Here is a 16,651-nt window from a genome sequence, read left to right on the forward strand (position 1 = left end):
TTAACAATTTCTCAAGATTTAAACAAATTGAAAATCTAGCATTTTCTGAAATTCTAAACATTTTTTGAGAATCTAAACAAACTTTAATTAATTTTTTAAAATAAATCATTTTTTGAAACACATATTCTCTTCATGCATGCAACGAGGGTATTTGGGCTGAGCTCGTGCGTGTTGAGCAGGCCCGTGCAGACTATCAAACTCGTAAAAGTGGGTTGAGTAGGAAACTTTTGTCCTCATGCATCCTATAAACACACTCTTAAGCGCCCAACAAGGCGCTGGCGGGCACTCCAGAGCCTTCTTGCGCCGGGCCCACGAAAGCAAAGCACAACAAACTAATAACATCAGAAAAACACAAAAATGGCTCCTCCATGATTCAAACGCACAACACCAACAAGCTTAGCTAACCACTAGAGTCATTGGACAATTGTGGCCGATAACATCGCTAATAATGTAAGAATAAGTGTGGCCGCACTATTTAGATTTTGATTTATTTTAAATTAAATCATGAATTTGAAAAAGGTTCATCATTTTTTAAGAAAGGTACACAAATTTACAAGAATCATCGTTTTTGAGAAAATATTCATCAATTTTAGAAAAACCTTCATCGAATTTTAAAAAAGGTCATAAACTTCTCAAAAAATTAAAAAATATCATTAAATTTGAAAAAGTTCATCAAGTTTGAGAAATAGTTCATCCATTTTGGAAAAAGTTCACAACTTAAAATAAGAAATCATCATTCTTTAAAAAAAATTCATCGAATTTGATTTTTTACGTATTTAGCAAATGAAAAGATAAAGAAAAAATAAGAGAAAGGAAAATTTAAAAAGTAAAAAAAGAGAAACTATTCCAAAATAGAAAAAAGGAAATAAGAAAAGACCGAAAAAGATGTAACTAATCGCATCAGGGTAGGTTGGCCGGGTGGTTAGTGCATCATACAATGAATCAGGAAATCACATGTTTGAATCATAGCAACCGCGCAGTTTCTTTGTGTTTCATACCCGCAAAACATCAAGGAACATGCTAAGGGATGTGGATCACGGATCGTTTTCACTAAGGTTTTTGGCAAATCCTTTGTACACAAATAAATATCATGTATTTCTTTTTATAATTTTTGTGAAAACCACATGTATTTGACAACACAAATTTAAAATGATATCACATGCTTATGATTCTGGCACCGCCACTGCATTAGATTCCTGATGGGTATTAGGTTTGAGAAATAGGATATCATTCTCACCCCTATTGTATCATGGTTTGATAAATATTTATATGAAGAAGTTTTCCGTCCATCTTCACTCCTTAATAGATGAAATCCCCATGGTTTTATCGTGCATGGGGTCGCGTTGCCATCCCTAGCCGTTTGGTTGGCTTCCGTCCAAAATGAACCGGATTAGTCGAAAACCTCTTTATGATTTTTGTTATTAAAAATTGAAGCGAAAGCGTTTGCTCAAAATAATTTTGAATATTGATGCGACCCTACTATTTCTATCTCTGTTGGACATAATCTACATTTATTCCCCTTGTTTCAAGAATTTTAGCCTGCAATGTAGTGCTAAATACAGACAAGGGCCCTGTTTAGATACTCTAATCTGGTTAGAGTTAGAGTTAGTTCTGAGTTAGAGTTAGATTCTAACCCTTGAACTAACCTGAACTAACTCTAACTCTAAAGGTGTTTGGATGGAAGGGTTAGATGGACAATAAAAGCTCTTTTTTAATCATTTGACTAATTTGGACCTCTCTCTTTCCCTGGACCCCACCTACTCTAACCCCAAAAAACACATCTTGAATGTGTTAGAGTTTTTAGGTGGGTTAGATGCATCTAACCAACTCTAACCCACCTGTTTGGATCTTTGAGGTTAGATGACTCAAATCTAACCTACTTTAACTCTAACCCTACGATCCAAACAGGGCAAGGTAAAAGCAAAAGAACTAAACAAGCAAGGGGACGTGTAAATGTGTTAGAAAAGTGTCACACACAAAAAAACGTGTAAATGTAAGGCAAGGTCAGTCTCGTAATTTTAGGTCCCCAATTCGCCGTCATCCTCCTCCCTCGGGCAGACGCACAACGGAGGCAAATTCCCCAATTCCACCGACCAACGCCTCCCGAGTCGTCGCTCCGAACTCCGAATCATAGCATTCCGGCCGGATCTATCCGACAGCCGGAGCTCCCTTCGCTTTGCGCGGCCGTTTTGTTCGATTCCGGAGAAGTGATGGATCAGCGGGCGAGGTACCCTCCCGGCATCGGCAACGGCCGCGGCGGGAATCCTAACTACCATGGCCGTGGCCCGCCGCCGACGCAGCAGCAGCAGCAGGCGCAGGGGCACCAGGAGCAGTACATGCAGCGGCACTCGCAGCACTCGCAGCACCACGACCAGCAGCTTCAGCATCAGCAGTGGCTTCGGCGGAATCAGGCCGCTGGCGAGGCCGCGGGCGCTGCCAGAGCCAGCGAGCACCACGCGCCGCCTGCCGCCGATGACGCCGATTTGAGGTAACAGAGGCGGAAAAAGGCTTGCTTATTGTTTGGTATTGGTTCAAAACGCTCCTGTATTGATTTGGTTCGTGGACTTGGATAGTTGTGCACTGGTTCGGTCCCAGGGATTAGATAGGCTGGAAGTGCAGCATGGGTGAAACTAGTGTACTTTCTGTGGTAGAGCTGCGAGTGTTTCTGTGTTTTTAGTGGACTCGTGCTGCTGGATATGGGAATTGCAGTCTCCAAGCATGAATTATGCGTACAGCCGCATGCCCCTGGGCATTCTGTATTAATTCCTGGGACCAAAAGCGTGAAATCTTGTGGGATAGTGCAGAGCCTGTCTCTCGGAGTAGTTCTGTTTGATTGACTGTTTTCAGATAACTGCTGAGCAACTAACAGAACGTGCCCGTGTGCATATTTTGAAGGCTATGTGTAGCTGTGGATGTTGTCTAGTACTGAATATGTGGTAGGGCTACTGCATTAGGCGAATTAGTGCTTGCAAGTACTTTGTACGATGCTTGAGGTAGAAATGGCTATTTGTGGTCCATGATAACGGCCACACGGACATGGATGGTTGATGTGTCCAATTAGTTTCTTAGATAGATGCTAAGTCCTTGTTTCGAACAAAGGGAGAGCGTAGGAATTTTAAAGGATATGATTTCTGTAGGAAAAAGTCCTTTGGTACCATCCGGAAAAGGAAATGCAATTCTACATTCCTTTGATATTCTCCTGGAATGAGACATTCCATAGGAATTCTGGAGGAAACCAAACATGAGGTCCTACCTCATGACCTCATGTTTTCTTCTCTTTGTGTCTACAGTTCCTGCGTCTTTTCCTGCATCACATCCAAACAACAGTCGGATGTGGCATTTTGTGATTTGGTGGTTGGAAAGGCATATGAAGTGATCTGTTGAAGTGAATATCCTGGATGTAAATTTTCAGGAAGTTCGTAACATGGTTGACCAGAATATGGTTCCTCTAAGTACAAAATAACCACTGTTGAACTGTTCTTCCATCGTAGATAATATACCCTAGATATTGGCAGTAGCTAGTAATGGATTAAGTTATACTTTTGCAGTTCGCAAGACTGGAAGGCCCAATTGAAGCTTCCACCTCCAGATACGCGCTACCAGACCGAGGTATTTTTATACCTCCAGATTTGGCATGCAATGTTATATTTTTGCATTAGCTATTGATGTCTTGCTTTACACGTTTTTTCTTAACATTCTGGTTGTCATAAGTTAGAAATAGAACTAGGTTCCGATATTAACTTTTAATGTCCAAGGCCATTGCAGTCAGATATCAGTATTAGAAGATTACTATTCGGTATTGCTGATGGAAGGAAAAGGCATATGATGCTGATAGCATTCTCCATTTGGAGAAAAAGCTAGTCCTACACTCCTACTTGGTCATTCTTGGGAGGCTACCCTGTTCTACAGTTCAGATTTGACACATAAAGGAAAATCATCATATTTAATAGTTATTATTTGCTAAATCTTGCTGTAGATTTGAATCCCGCATGTGGCATTTGAGTTAATCATATGGTTTGATGCCCTCAATAGTCACACAACAGCACAATCCATGTAGAAAAAATAAGTTCTCATTTAGAATGTTCAACTTGTTAAGACTCCTCTACCTTATTTCCAAAATACATTGTTGGACGAGTTAAATGTCAAGTTTAGCTTATCTTATAGCATTATTATTTGTTGCTTATGTTCTCATTCTCCTGCTAAGTTAGTTTCTTCTTTTTCTTCCATTTTTCTACGCACAGGATGTCACTGCAACTAAGGGGAATGAATTTGAAGACTATTTTCTGAAGCGTGAACTTCTTATGGGCATATATGAGAAAGGATTTGAAAGACCGTCTCCTATCCAAGAAGAAAGCATTCCTATTGCATTAACCGGCAGTGACATTCTTGCAAGAGCAAAAAATGGAACCGGCAAGACTGCTGCATTCTGTATACCTGCGCTAGAGAAGATTGATCAAGACAAAAATGCTATTCAAGGTTTCTTCTGGACTAGTATCTCTTATTTTGTACATGGAATTCGTGAAATTACGTACATCAAGTTCCTAAAATTATGCAACGATCAAACATAAGCATATTCGAAGTGATATCACCCTTACCTTTTGTTTCCTATATTCAGTTGTTATATTGGTTCCCACGAGGGAATTGGCTTTACAAACATCACAAGTCTGCAAGGAACTTGGGAAACACTTGAAGATTCAAGTCATGGTCACTACTGGAGGAACAAGCCTAAAGGATGATATTGTCCGTCTTTATCAACCTGTGCATTTACTTGTGGGGACGCCTGGTCGAGTTTTGGACCTTACAAAGAAAGGCATTTGCATTCTGAAGGACTGTTCAATGCTTATTATGGATGAGGTATTTGAAGAATTGTGTAGTTGGCATTGCTTGTGTTTTAAATTAATACACACTTTGTCTTTCAAAGACCTTTTCTAAAGAACTTTTCCGGTATGGCATTCTGCCACTGCTTCTTTTATTATCTATTTGACTATTTTACAAAACACTATATTTCACAGAAGGACACTTAAACAAAATTTATGTCAGCAGATCCATTCTCCACCTTAAAATTGATTGTTGCTAGTTCACGAGATATATTATACCCTAAGAAATTGGATTAAGAAATTGCCTTTTTACATGGAGAGAATCGGCGTGGAGCCGTGGACGATATGTCCAGAAGTTGGGTTGGCCTTTGATAATATAACCTAAGTTGGTCTGCATTTGATCATGCCCTTAAGTTAAATATCCGTTTAAGCCTTTAAGGTGCATATGAAAAAAAATTGCAGTTTGCCCCTTTTTAGCTTTGCTCCCTACCAGGCACTCCTGAAAGATGCGAGGGAGCTCTCTTGAGGGTTTGCTCTGTCCAGAGATCTCCCAGGTTGTCTCTGTCACCTCTTCCTCTAACTCTGCCCCAACCTATATGAATCTATTTCTCTATTGATTGATCAAAGACCAAAGTTGAATCGAGGAAGCAGGAGCCTGGAGCCAGCATGAAATTTTAGAAGTAGCCGAGCAGAAAGGTAAGCCGTACCAAGCCGTAGCACGGAGCCGATGAGGCAAAGGGTTGTGGCACTGGCCTGTCGCAAGGGAGAGCCACAGCTCTAGGTCTGGTTTGCCTCTTTGGATTTGTAGTATTTAGTGTAGGCGATGGTGCAGTCTTGCCACCCCCTCTTGATGCTTGACATGGTCCGCTGAAGTGACCTGCCCATGCATGATCTTTCTGGCATGCTCATCGCTGTCGAAGTCAGGTCTACGGAAGCAAGTCCCAATCACTGCCTCTAGATATTTGCTGGTGCGCGGTTCTGTCTTGGGTGAGTGAGCGAGATAGAAGGTGCGGGTTCTGCGCACGAGAGACAGTGGTGGTGTGGTAGTTGCTTGTTGTGTGGGCTTGCCACCCAATGGGAGAACTTGCTGAATTTCTAGTCCGTTTTCATGGCAGGGGCCTAGCCAGTCATTTTTATATTGAATAAAAAAAAACTGTGGGGCCTATGATCAAAGGCAAACCAACTTTTGTTGTATAATCAAATGCTTCTTGACTATAGTTCCCTAGGTAAACACCCTTACAAAGCTCACATAAACAGAAAATGGAAAATATGACAAGTGCGAGTATATTTAATCTCATTTTGCACTATTATATATGGTGTATGGATTCGTGAAATGAAGGACATCTTCAGAAGGTTTATTTAAATAGGTGGTGCAGCTGTAGATACGTCCTTTAATATGAACATGTTCTTACAAGAAATATTGGTTTTCCCTGTAGGCAGACAAGCTTCTTTCTCCCGAGTTCCAACCTTCTGTGGAGCAGTTAATTCGATACCTTCCATCGAGTCGACAGATTCTAATGTTCTCTGCAACATTCCCGGTCACTGTCAAGGCTTTCAAGGACAAATATCTGCCTAAACCCTATGTTATTAATCTTATGGACGAACTTACATTGAAGGGAATTACCCAGTTCTACGCTTTTGTTGAAGAAAGGCAGAAAGTCCATTGTCTGAACACTCTTTTTTCCAAGGTTTTTCCCATGAAATCTTTTAGTTGATTCCTACATGTTTAGCCACGTTTTGTGACTGGTCACAGTCTGTAACTAATTTCTCCAATTTCCATCTCGATACAGCTGCAAATTAATCAATCTATAATATTCTGTAACTCCGTAAATCGTGTTGAACTACTGGCGAAGAAGATCACAGAGCTTGGTTACTCTTGCTTCTACATCCATGCTAAAATGCTGCAGGATCATCGTAATAGAGTATTCCATGATTTCCGTAATGGCGCATGCAGGAACCTTGTGTGTACAGGCATGTAACTATACCTTTTACCTTCTTAGGTGCTGCCTTTCTTTTTGGCTGAAGGACCTTATTCTGTGGCTACTTATTTTTTTTAGTACTCTGGTATCTATACCTTTCCGAACTGTAGGCCTTAATTATTGCCTTACTAGCATTGAAGTTTAGGCTATTCACAACTTGCTTGCCTGTAGTCCAAATACAATGCAGTTTCTAAAGTGAAGAAATAACGGGTTTATGAAATGTTTTTTCTCATGGAGCCAGTTAGTGTAGAAGTCAGCACATAGTATCTGACTTGTTCAATGCAAATTACATCAGTGATTATTAACCTGTTTGCATATAACAGAAGAAATGTTCAATAGACCCTACAATAGCATGTGGTTTCGAAATCAATAGTATTCTAGCTTTTAGAATAACATTAAAGTTTCACTGCTCTTTGCATTTTCATTCATTATTTATGATTTACTCCTGTTTCTAACCTTTGTATTTTTTCTTTGCAGATCTTTTTACAAGGGGAATAGATATTCAAGCTGTTAATGTTGTTATCAATTTTGATTTCCCCAAGAACGCTGAAACCTATCTCCACAGGGTATGCAGTTTAATGAATCAATATTTACATTTTGGTGTTCAGGCTATGACTAGTTTTAGTGATGCATATAGTTGTTAGAGCATCTCCAACAGCCGCGCTATACTAGCGCCGCGCGGCAAAAAAGGCTAATATAGCGCGCGCGCAACGCAGCGGACAGCTCCAGCGGGCGCGCTAAAACCGCGCGCGCGCTAAAACGATTTGGGCGCGCTGGTCCTAGCCCCATCCCGCGCTGCGTATTTCGGGCGCTCACTTCGGCGCGCGGCAGACTCGAGCGCGCGCGCGAACTCTCCCTTTCTTCCTCCTTTCTCCCGCGCGCGCCTGCGCCAGCGCCCCGGCCACCATGGACGCGCACACCGGCGCCCCGCTGACCCCGCTGTACAGCCGCGACCCCCCCGCCGCAGCCGCAGCCGCCGCCGCCTCCGCCGAAAACCCTAGCGCGGCCGCAGTTGGCGCTGGCGCCGCCGCCGCCGCCGGAGCTCCGCCGACCGTCGGCCTCGCGCGCAGCCTCTTCTTGCCGCCGCGGACGACCACGCCGGCGGGTGGCGTCGCGCCGGCGCCGTCCCGTGTCGCCGCCGCACCGTTGGAGCGGAAGAAAGGTAAAACATCCGCGAAGAAGAAGACGACGGACGGCTCCGGCAGCTCGAAGCCGAAGAAGAAGGTTGCAGTGCGCCGGCCGGGCGCGGCGTCTACCGAAGCGCCGGCGAGCTCACTCGTTGAGCCGGCGGCGGACGCGCACCACGTGTTTGATGAAATGCCCCCAAGGTGAAAAAAATTCCAACTTTAATTTTCTTGTTTTTTTTTCAATGCATCATCATATAGATAGCTTATTTGCATTGTCACAAAACTTTGTAGTCGCAACGATGATGCATACATGTCAACTATGGGTGTTGGGTCCAACAATTCGCATTGGTCTCAAACCAATGACATCCATTTGGACGACCATGAGTTTGAGGTGGACGAGGAGGGTGAGGGCATTATCGAGGCGCCGAAAGGAAGAGCGGGCAATTACACCACCAACGATGACAAGTTACTATGCAATACTTGGTTGCAAGTGTCGAGGGATCCATCCGTTGGAGGTGATCAAAGTAGAGATGCTTATTAGGGGCGAATGAAAGAACACTTTGATGCTCAGAATGTGAGTGGAATAGACCGCTCCGAAAGATCACTTCGGTCCCGATGGTCGACAATCAACTCGGATTGTCAAAAGTGGGCGGCCGCACAGAAGGCAGTTGACAAGCTTAACCCAAGTGGCACAAATGAGGATGATAGAGTAAGTGGCATCTCATACATGTTCATCATACTTGTTTTTGGTGTGAGAAGTGCTAACTTGTTTTGTTTTTCTTGTAGTACAACATTGCCCAAAACTTGTTCAAAGAAGAGACGAGGACAACCAAGAAGGGCAAGATCAAGAAAGGAAAAATCTTTACCTTGCCTCATTGCTACGAAGTGTTGAAGGATGATGAGAAATGGAAGAAGTGTGAAGATTTGGATGATTTGCATTTGAGCAACAAACGCAAGCGCACAATTGAGTTGAATGATGATGAGGAGGAGGATGATGCATCAACGGATGACGGCAAGAGAAGCCCCACACCCAACTCGGTTTCATACTCGAAACCAAAACGACCGGATGGGTGCAAGAAGGACAAAACCGAAAAGAAGAAGAGGAAAGGAGATGATGAGCTCACAAATGCTATGGACGCTATTGTGAAGGCAAGAAAAGAAGCCAACGAGGTGAGGAAAATGGCAAGAAACCAAGATGCCGCGGCCGAGGAGAGGAGGTTGGCGGCCGAGGAGAGGAGGGTGGCCGCCGAGGAGAGGAGGGTGGCCGCCGAGGAGAGGAAAGTGGCATTGGAGGAGAGGAAGGTGGGCATGGAGGAGCGAGCTAAGTTGTTGGAATGGGAAAAGCACTTGTTCTTCTTGGACACATCTTTGTTCAATGATGCGCAAAAGGAATATGTCAACCTTGCCCGTGAAGAAGTGTTGATTCAAAAAAGAGCCATGATCCGCACAATGGGTGGCGGTGGCCTTGGCGGCATGGGTGGCGGTGGGCTCGGCGCCATGGGAGGCATGGGCCTCGGCGCCATGGGAGCCATGGGTGGCGGTGTCCTTGGCGGCATGGGTGGCGGTGGCTTCGGCGCCATGGGTGGCTTTGGAGCACCCTCCAACGCTATGGGAGGCATGGGTGGCATGAGTTTTGCTTCTCTCATGGGCGGCATGGGTGCACCTCCGGCCATGGGTGGAATGTCTTTCGATGTGCCTCACACACATACCCATGAAAATGCCGTTGAAGATCTTGCCAAGACCGTCGGAGCTACACGTGATGCGGTGCGTGATGAGGTTAGGGAGGAAGATTCATCTTCGAAGGCGGAAGAATCGTCTTCGGAAGAAGAGGAAGACGACGAGGAAGATGATTGATGTGTTCAACTTTGTTGGATGAACTTGTATTTTGAACTTGGTTGGATGATAAATGTTTCACATTGCATTTTGGGCGCTGCTGCAGCGGCGCGCGCGCTGCATTTTTGCGCGCTGCTGGAGCGGAGCGCGCGCGCTGCAAACCAGCGCTACTGCTGGAGCCAGCGCTGCGCGACGCGCAAAACCAGTCGCCCAGCGCGCTGCGAACTTGTTTTTTAGGCGCGGCGCGAAGCGCGCCTGTTGGAGATGCTCTTAGCTTAATAGTCCTCTACTAGGATGATGTGAAAGACTTCCATTTTAGTAGATATATGGAAATTGGAAAATGAGTACATCTTGCCAATCAGTTCAGGAGTTTAATGTTATATCCTTATTAGCATTTCGTTTTGACCGATGAATTTTGATGGAAAATGGCAAGATGGATTATTACCTCACTTGCTTTTGTGTTTAAAATTGCATTGAAAATGTATTTTTCACTTGCAGGTTGGTAGATCTGGGAGATTTGGCCACCTTGGCCTAGCTGTGAATCTGATCACCTACGAGGATCGGTTTAATTTGTATGCAATTATTTGCAGGACTGCTATAGTTTTTTTTTTCCTATTACACCTTTTTTCTGCAATGACATTTTTGTTGTTGTTGCTGTGCACAGGTATCGGATTGAGCAGGAGCTTGGAACTGAGATAAAACCTATACCTCCTCAGATAGACCGGACAATATATTGCCAATAGTTGTCTGGCAGATTAATCTTGTATGCCCCACGCTGGGAGTAACAAGACAACTTGTGTAAATAGCAGCTCATCAGGTATGCTATTCGTTTATATGGTTTGCGCTGTGTACAATCATTTTCTCTTCAATATGAGGATGGTGGCTGTTGATATTTTCCCAATCACGGTCTGCTTCATATAGCAGATATAGACTGAAACACAGGCTCACGTTCTTCACAGTAACACAATTTTCCAAAATTTTATTGGGGCAACATTAAGGGTACTGATTCAACTTGCACTTGTACGCTAATAAAATATTTACTTTATTCCAGAAAGTTTTAACATTGTACTTTGATTGACATGAGTATTGATGCGAATACTCCTTGTAATTTGTCGTTCTGCTGTATCATACTTCCTTTGTTTCTACATATAAGTCTTTTTAGATATTTTAATATGGACTACATATGGATGAATACAGACATATTTTAGACTGTAAATTCACTCATTTTGCTCCGTATGTAGTCTATATTGGAATCTCTAAAAAAGACTTATATTTTGGAATGGAGGGAATACACAATTGCTTTTTCTGAAGTATTTTATGCTATACTGATTACTTCAGGAGTATTTCAGAAAGTTATAAAATTGTACTTTGATTGACCTGAGTATTTTCAGTGTTTTGTTGTAACATCAACTGATCTCGATTGATATTGCAATGGGATTCATGGCATTGCTTGTGCTGTAACTGCATCTGCACATATGTGGTGCTGAGTTATTCATTCTTGTGTTTGCAACAGCTTGCACTACTTTATCAAGCTCTCCAGTTGATTGGCTTCTATGTATGATGCAGGATTCATTTGTCTGATCTTTATGGTGTATCTTAAGTTGGTTTGGGGCACTCTGTGACTGGTGAAATTGTAGCTAGCTCATCTAATTTTCAGCGGACCATTTGTGCGGATGTATCATGGCTAAGCCAAAGCTTCCCATTACTCTGACAATAGTTGATGTTGCTAACCAGGTCCCTGTTCCGAGACTGTTTTCCCTAAAACTGTAAGATCTCTTTTCTTTTGACAATGTATTGGCTGGCTAGCTTTTTCTACAGGTCATTCTGTGAGTTACGTGACCTTGGCGTGAACAGATGGATCATTCCACCTGGCCAAGCTGTCAAGACGTATCCGTGTCAAGATCTAGGGGTATGAACCGCACATTTCAAGTATCTTGTATCTGCATGCATTCTGATGTGCCGTATTTGTAATTCCTAGATCGGATTGGTGTTCAAGGAGTGTTTGTTCGGTTCAAGATTTATGTTTCCTTTGCTCTCTACATGAGAGCGTGCCACACAATGTTCTTGTTCTGGTCGCTTGCTCTCAAGCGAAGGTGGATGTACTGGCAATTCAAGTTGAACCATTATATTTGAAGAAATATATTTGCTGATGCTTCTTCAATGATCATATTTCAGTACTCCGTAGTTCTTTTTGAACAAGCGTACACAACTCAGTTTTTTTTATTACCAAAGCATAACTCAGTTGCTAATGTGTCTCTGGATGCATTTGTGATGTACTCCCTCTGTTCACTATTATAAGTTGTTCTAACTTTTTTTTTTGTGGGGGAGAAGATGTTCTAACTTTTTCTAAATTGAATGTATATAGAAATGTTTTAGTGTGTTTGTTCACTCATTTCAGTCTGTATCTACTCCATATTAAAATAGCCAATACATTTTATAATAGTGAACGGAGTATATCAAAATATGACAAGTGAGCTGTTAGTTATCATGCCCCAAATGCTACACTAGACCTTTTTCTTTTCGAGCAAGCCACACTAGAAATGGGAGATGACCTCAATTTCTCTGGCTGACGTGGAGTTTACATACAACCGGGGCAAAGTGGTTTATGATTGGATCTCGGAGGCATTTTTTATTTTTTATCTTTTGGTAGATCAAGTCCATGGCCTATTTTGACTTCCCTCGGAGCTTTGGCAACCAGCGCAGGTGTGATGTACACCAGTACACATACTCATTTCAAGGGGGTGCAACACTTCTCTGTTTGAGCCTAATATTTCTCCTTTCTACCGATTTGATAGCCGAACACAAGGGTAATTTATCTACGTAGCTAGTTGGTTATGGTGGCAGAGAAGCCCCTCTTCAGGTAGATTGGACTCCTTTATTACTTTATTTAGCCCGATGTTATGCCTAAAACCGGTATCTTATGCAAGCGAGCCTAGAATATGCCGGCCCGCTCTGGAGGAGCTCACGCCCGCGTTTTTTTTTTGTTTTTTTTCTTCTTTCGTTTCTTTTCTTCAATAACTATTTGTTGGATGTTCTTCTCTGTTTTTTTTTTGGAAAATGATTGATGCGTGTTTAAAATAGGCTTAGTGTATACTCCCTTCATCTTAAAATAAGTGTCTCAAACTTAGTATAACTTTATACTAGATGTAGTATAAAGTTAAGACATTTATTTTGAGATGAAGGGAGTATTAAAGAAATGTTTAACCAAATAGTTCATATCGTACATTAAAGAAACCCCATTGATATAACAATGATTCACAATATTGAAGAAGTGTTCAATGAGTAGTTGTAAAAATGTTCAATGTATACTTTAATGTTTGTAATATAGGAAACACAAAAAGTACAAAAAAAAAAGAAAAACCAGGAGAAAACCCAAACCAAAAGAAACAAACAAAAATAAAAAATAAAAATAAAATCACTAATAAAATAACCAAAACAGAAAGAAAAACCGCAATAGAGACATAAAAAATGCAACCAGCAAACGCAGCGCGGGCGACAAACTTGGTTAGCCCAACTCGTTCGCATGCTGGCATTGCCCGGTGAACTAGGATTTTCCCAGGAGATGCATTGTTAATTTTGTGCCGGGCTTAGTCTCAGGTTCATGAAAATCAGGATGATGTTTTTTCTGCCATCCAATTTTTTTTCCGCAATGATGCTTCTGCTATGTTCTGACGAAGTATGTATAATCTCTGCTCATGTCTCCATGAAAATACATGCTAAAAGGGTACAAGGCATATAGTATGAATGCATGCTTCAACCAATTAATCCATAAGTCCAAACTAATGAAGAAGGGTGGATCATATATTTCAACATGTAGTACATAGGCGAGGTTGCTTGGCGCGTGAAAATCAAGGAGGGTGTCATGTGCGTGTAGAGCAAGTATTATCATATTAACGAGGATGACACAAGCCCCCCTTTGTACTATTGTAAAGATAGTGAAGATTAGCAAAATAATGCTCCTTTCGTTCAAAAAATGTCAAGGTTTTAGTTCAAAACTAAAACCACTACACTTATTTCGGAACGGAGGGTAATTAAAACAACCGGGTACATCATTGTTTTTATACCAAAGAAGACTGATTAGCATAACCATAAAATGGAATTACATTACAGGGAAGCACAAGCATGATCTTGAATCAAACAACAAATGAGTCAAATAAACATATCACCATACATATGTACCAGACATATGTTTAGAATTGAGCTTGAATATGGTCAACAATCTTCTTGTCAACCTAGAAGGCTTTGGCAACGATATCATCTAAGATGGATGGCTTGGATCCAAACACCGCATTGGCTATGGTGATCACTCCAGGGTTTTTGCTGCTCAACGCCGCAATGGCTATCGCTTTTGTGGTTCCGCAGTTGTACTGAAAGTGAATTAGCCCTTGCGGAAACACAAAAACATCCCCTTTGTTAAGAGCTTTTGAGAATAACTTGTTCTCAGGGTTTGAGGTCACAAAACCAACATAGAGCGAGCCTTCTACCACCGTCAAGATCTCGGTTGCGCGGGGGTGGATGTGGGGTGGGTTTTGACCATATCGATCATAATCAACACGAGCCAAGGAGATGCCCAAAGTGTTCAACCTAGCAATATGGGCCACATTAACCGCCGTCACGGCGGAGCCTTGCTTGTTGCTCGTGTTCCCGGCCATGTGAAGGCCACAGAAGAAGAAGAAGTCTTCTGCCACCGCAGTTTTTGGGTCTTTGCATGCAAATCCATTGACAAAAACTGCACATACATATGCAGATTTTAAGAGAATTAACAACCACACATTTGCACTGATAATTAACTGAAAACATTTCACCACACACGTACTCGTGTGTTGCATGTGTGGTTATACGTACTTTGGGATGTCCTGTCAGCCAGGGGCGAAGCCAGCTAAATTTGTCAATGGGGTCATCTTCATATATTACATGGATTCAACCTTAATTACACTTTGATTAGCATCATTTCACTACAGGTTTTACATAAATCCATTGGGGTCAATTGACCCCAATGCCATAGTACTAACTCCGCCCCTGCTGTCACCGACGCAGAAATCCTGAAGCTGGCTTGGGCCCGAGGCAAGAGCACCGGAAAATGAGAGAGCCAGAAGGGCGAGGAGGAAGAACTTTGCCGCCATTTGGTAGAGAACGTTTGATTCTAACTAATAAATGGAGTGTGCTTGATCAAGTAGAGAAATAGGCAGTGATTGTGCTGATGCTGCACAAGAGGAGTCTGTTATATATAGTGAAAGGAAAAGTGTATTTCATTTGTGCTTGTTGTGTCGGGGGGTATGTGGGATGTCAAGGAAATGTTCTTCACTAGCTTCCAAGAGAGTTTGAGGAAGAAGTCTAAAACGTGTTCCTAGCAGGCCTCCACATATCCCACCTTTTTCTTCTAATTTGCATACGCGTGTTCTGAATAAGTCGCGTTCATAGTATTTTAAGCCTAGGGAGAGAGCCAAAAAGGTGTCACATATACACAGAGTAAAATAAAAAAGAGGTTCATTGTTAACCTGAATTCCATGCACCCAAACGGCGCCAATATCGCGGACGGCCGACGCATACGAAGCGGGGAGTGGAGCGTTCCCCGAGCAAAGCTCGTCCGATGCGGCGGTGAAAAGACAAGAGCTTCACATTCATTTTACCCCACGCGTGACATCCGCTGAGGATGCATCGCCAATCTCGCGGATCACGAAACCGGTGCTGCACGGCACGGCGACCGACGACGGAGCACGGCCAGCCCGACGCGGGACGGGACAAAACGAAACGGGGACGCGGAGGGTCTCATCATCACAGATTCACAGGGCTCGCCGCCCGAAACAAAACCGCCCGCCTCCACGACGGATCGTCCCGTTCAATCACGCCCGCGTCGTGCCGTGCCGTGCCGCTGCCCAAATGCCCGCCCGCCCGCCGTCCTGGCCATTACACCGCGCCTGCATTTACTACCACTCCTATGCGACGCCTGATCGCCCCCACACACCCCCGCAGCCACAGGCGCGCACAGGCACATGACCCCTACCCTTCCGCCAGTGGTTTTTTGGAGCGCTCCTCGTCGCGGGCTGCGCCAAAATCCGAGCCGCGCCCGTGTGGCAGAGGACGAGGACTACTGCCGGAGCAGCCACACTCATTTATGGCAGCCACCCTCCGGTCTCGTCGGGCTTTGCCTTCCTTGCCTTCCTCATCTCGTCCCCAGCCGTGGCCGGCCAGAGGCAGGCTTACGTATTCTCATCAACTACCGGTCTTGCCCCATCACTGACGCTGTGCATGCATGATCGCCAGCGAGTCGCGCGCAGGAGGATCAACAACAACAGAGGCGGCAACATAACCGGTCTCGGGCATCCGGGCTCCGGGGCCAGTGTTCGTTCATAGCAGAGGCATGTGCTCTCTTGTTCGGTGATATGATGGCCACTGCGGTTGTACGAATATTTTGCGCCTGACCTGCCCCGACCCTTTCCTGTTTAAAAGATGAGACTTAAGAGGAACTGTGTTGCTGTTCTTCCACGATGCTGCATTTGATCTGCATCGTGGTTTGCTCCGGAGACGAATGCAGGGATGTCTTTGGCAACATCCTGCTGTATTGGACAGGTTCCTCCAACTGTTGGAGCTCTTGTTTGAGAGTTGGGACAAAGGGGTTAAGGACATGCAGCCTATGAATGTGTTTGGTTGTCATCTTCAATTTTCCTGAGTTGCATGCTTGATCCAACTGAGTCTGGTTGAGGAAAAAACATGGTTTGATTGTCTGCATTGTATCAATGGCTATTCTAGAATCTACTGTTAGATTATCCGCATATGTGTTTCAGGAGCGAGCATATGCAAACCACAACCATTTTGTTGCGTGCACGCATCTGTTTTGCTCATCTCTTTCAAATGTAATGGACTTACCACTATATTTACAACACAATAGTAAACA

At 43.5% G+C, this 16,651-nt stretch overlaps 2 protein-coding genes across 4 annotated transcripts; one reads left to right on the top strand and one right to left on the bottom strand.

Moving 5' to 3' along the window:
• The first annotated feature begins 1,981 nt into the window (after positions 1–1,981).
• LOC123427339 (DEAD-box ATP-dependent RNA helicase 6) lies at positions 1,982–11,923 on the top strand. Of its 3 annotated transcripts, XM_045111357.1 has the most exons (13): positions 2,021–2,088; positions 2,141–2,488; positions 2,678–2,708; positions 2,848–2,936; positions 3,549–3,609; positions 4,242–4,476; positions 4,616–4,854; positions 6,254–6,505; positions 6,608–6,788; positions 7,274–7,362; positions 10,255–10,328; positions 10,421–10,573; positions 11,323–11,923. In XM_045111357.1, exons 2-12 carry the CDS (start codon positions 2,211–2,213, stop codon positions 10,497–10,499), a joined length of 1,608 nt encoding a protein of 535 aa, XP_044967292.1. In that variant the 5' UTR covers positions 2,021–2,088; positions 2,141–2,210; the 3' UTR covers positions 10,500–10,573; positions 11,323–11,923. The 3 variants fall into 3 exon arrangements, with proteins under 3 accessions (XP_044967291.1, XP_044967292.1, XP_044967290.1); XM_045111355.1 differs by lacking the exons at positions 2,678–2,708; positions 2,848–2,936 and having other exon boundaries at positions 2,074–2,083; positions 2,136–2,488; positions 11,323–11,665; positions 11,735–11,923; XM_045111356.1 differs by lacking the exons at positions 2,678–2,708; positions 2,848–2,936 and having other exon boundaries at positions 1,982–2,083; positions 2,136–2,488.
• Positions 11,924–13,988: 2,065 nt separating this feature from the next.
• LOC123430574 (putative germin-like protein 2-1) lies at positions 13,989–14,879 on the bottom strand. Its single transcript, XM_045114433.1, has 2 exons — positions 14,765–14,879; positions 13,989–14,485 (listed from the first exon to the last, which is right to left on the bottom strand). The coding sequence occupies exons 1-2, from the start codon at positions 14,877–14,879 to the stop codon at positions 13,989–13,991; spliced, it is 612 nt and encodes a 203-aa protein (XP_044970368.1).
• Positions 14,880–16,651: the final 1,772 nt, after the last annotated feature.

Source organism: Hordeum vulgare, chromosome 2H (genome assembly GCF_904849725.1).
Source record: "Hordeum vulgare subsp. vulgare chromosome 2H, MorexV3_pseudomolecules_assembly, whole genome shotgun sequence".
Lineage (NCBI taxonomy): Eukaryota > Viridiplantae > Streptophyta > Magnoliopsida > Poales > Poaceae > Hordeum > Hordeum vulgare.

What these genes read in the sequence shown, in the direction of transcription:
- LOC123427339 (XM_045111357.1), top strand. Translation starts at nt 2,211, where the DNA reads ATGGATCAGCGGGCGAGGTACCCTCCCGGCATCGGCAACGGCCGCGGC. An exon ending in GCCGATGACGCCGATTTGAG is followed by an intron (nt 2,489 to 2,677) that starts GTAACAGAGGCG and finishes CTGTGTTTTTAG; the next exon opens with TGGACTCGTGCTGCTGGATA. An exon ending in ATACGCGCTACCAGACCGAG is followed by an intron (nt 3,610 to 4,241) that starts GTATTTTTATAC and finishes TTCTACGCACAG; the next exon opens with GATGTCACTGCAACTAAGGG.
- LOC123430574 (XM_045114433.1), bottom strand. Translation starts at nt 14,879, where the DNA reads ATGGCGGCAAAGTTCTTCCTCCTCGCCCTTCTGGCTCTCTCATTTTCC. An exon ending in TGACAGCAGGGGCGGAGTTA is followed by an intron (nt 14,486 to 14,764) that starts GTACTATGGCAT and finishes ATGTATGTGCAG; the next exon opens with TTTTTGTCAATGGATTTGCA.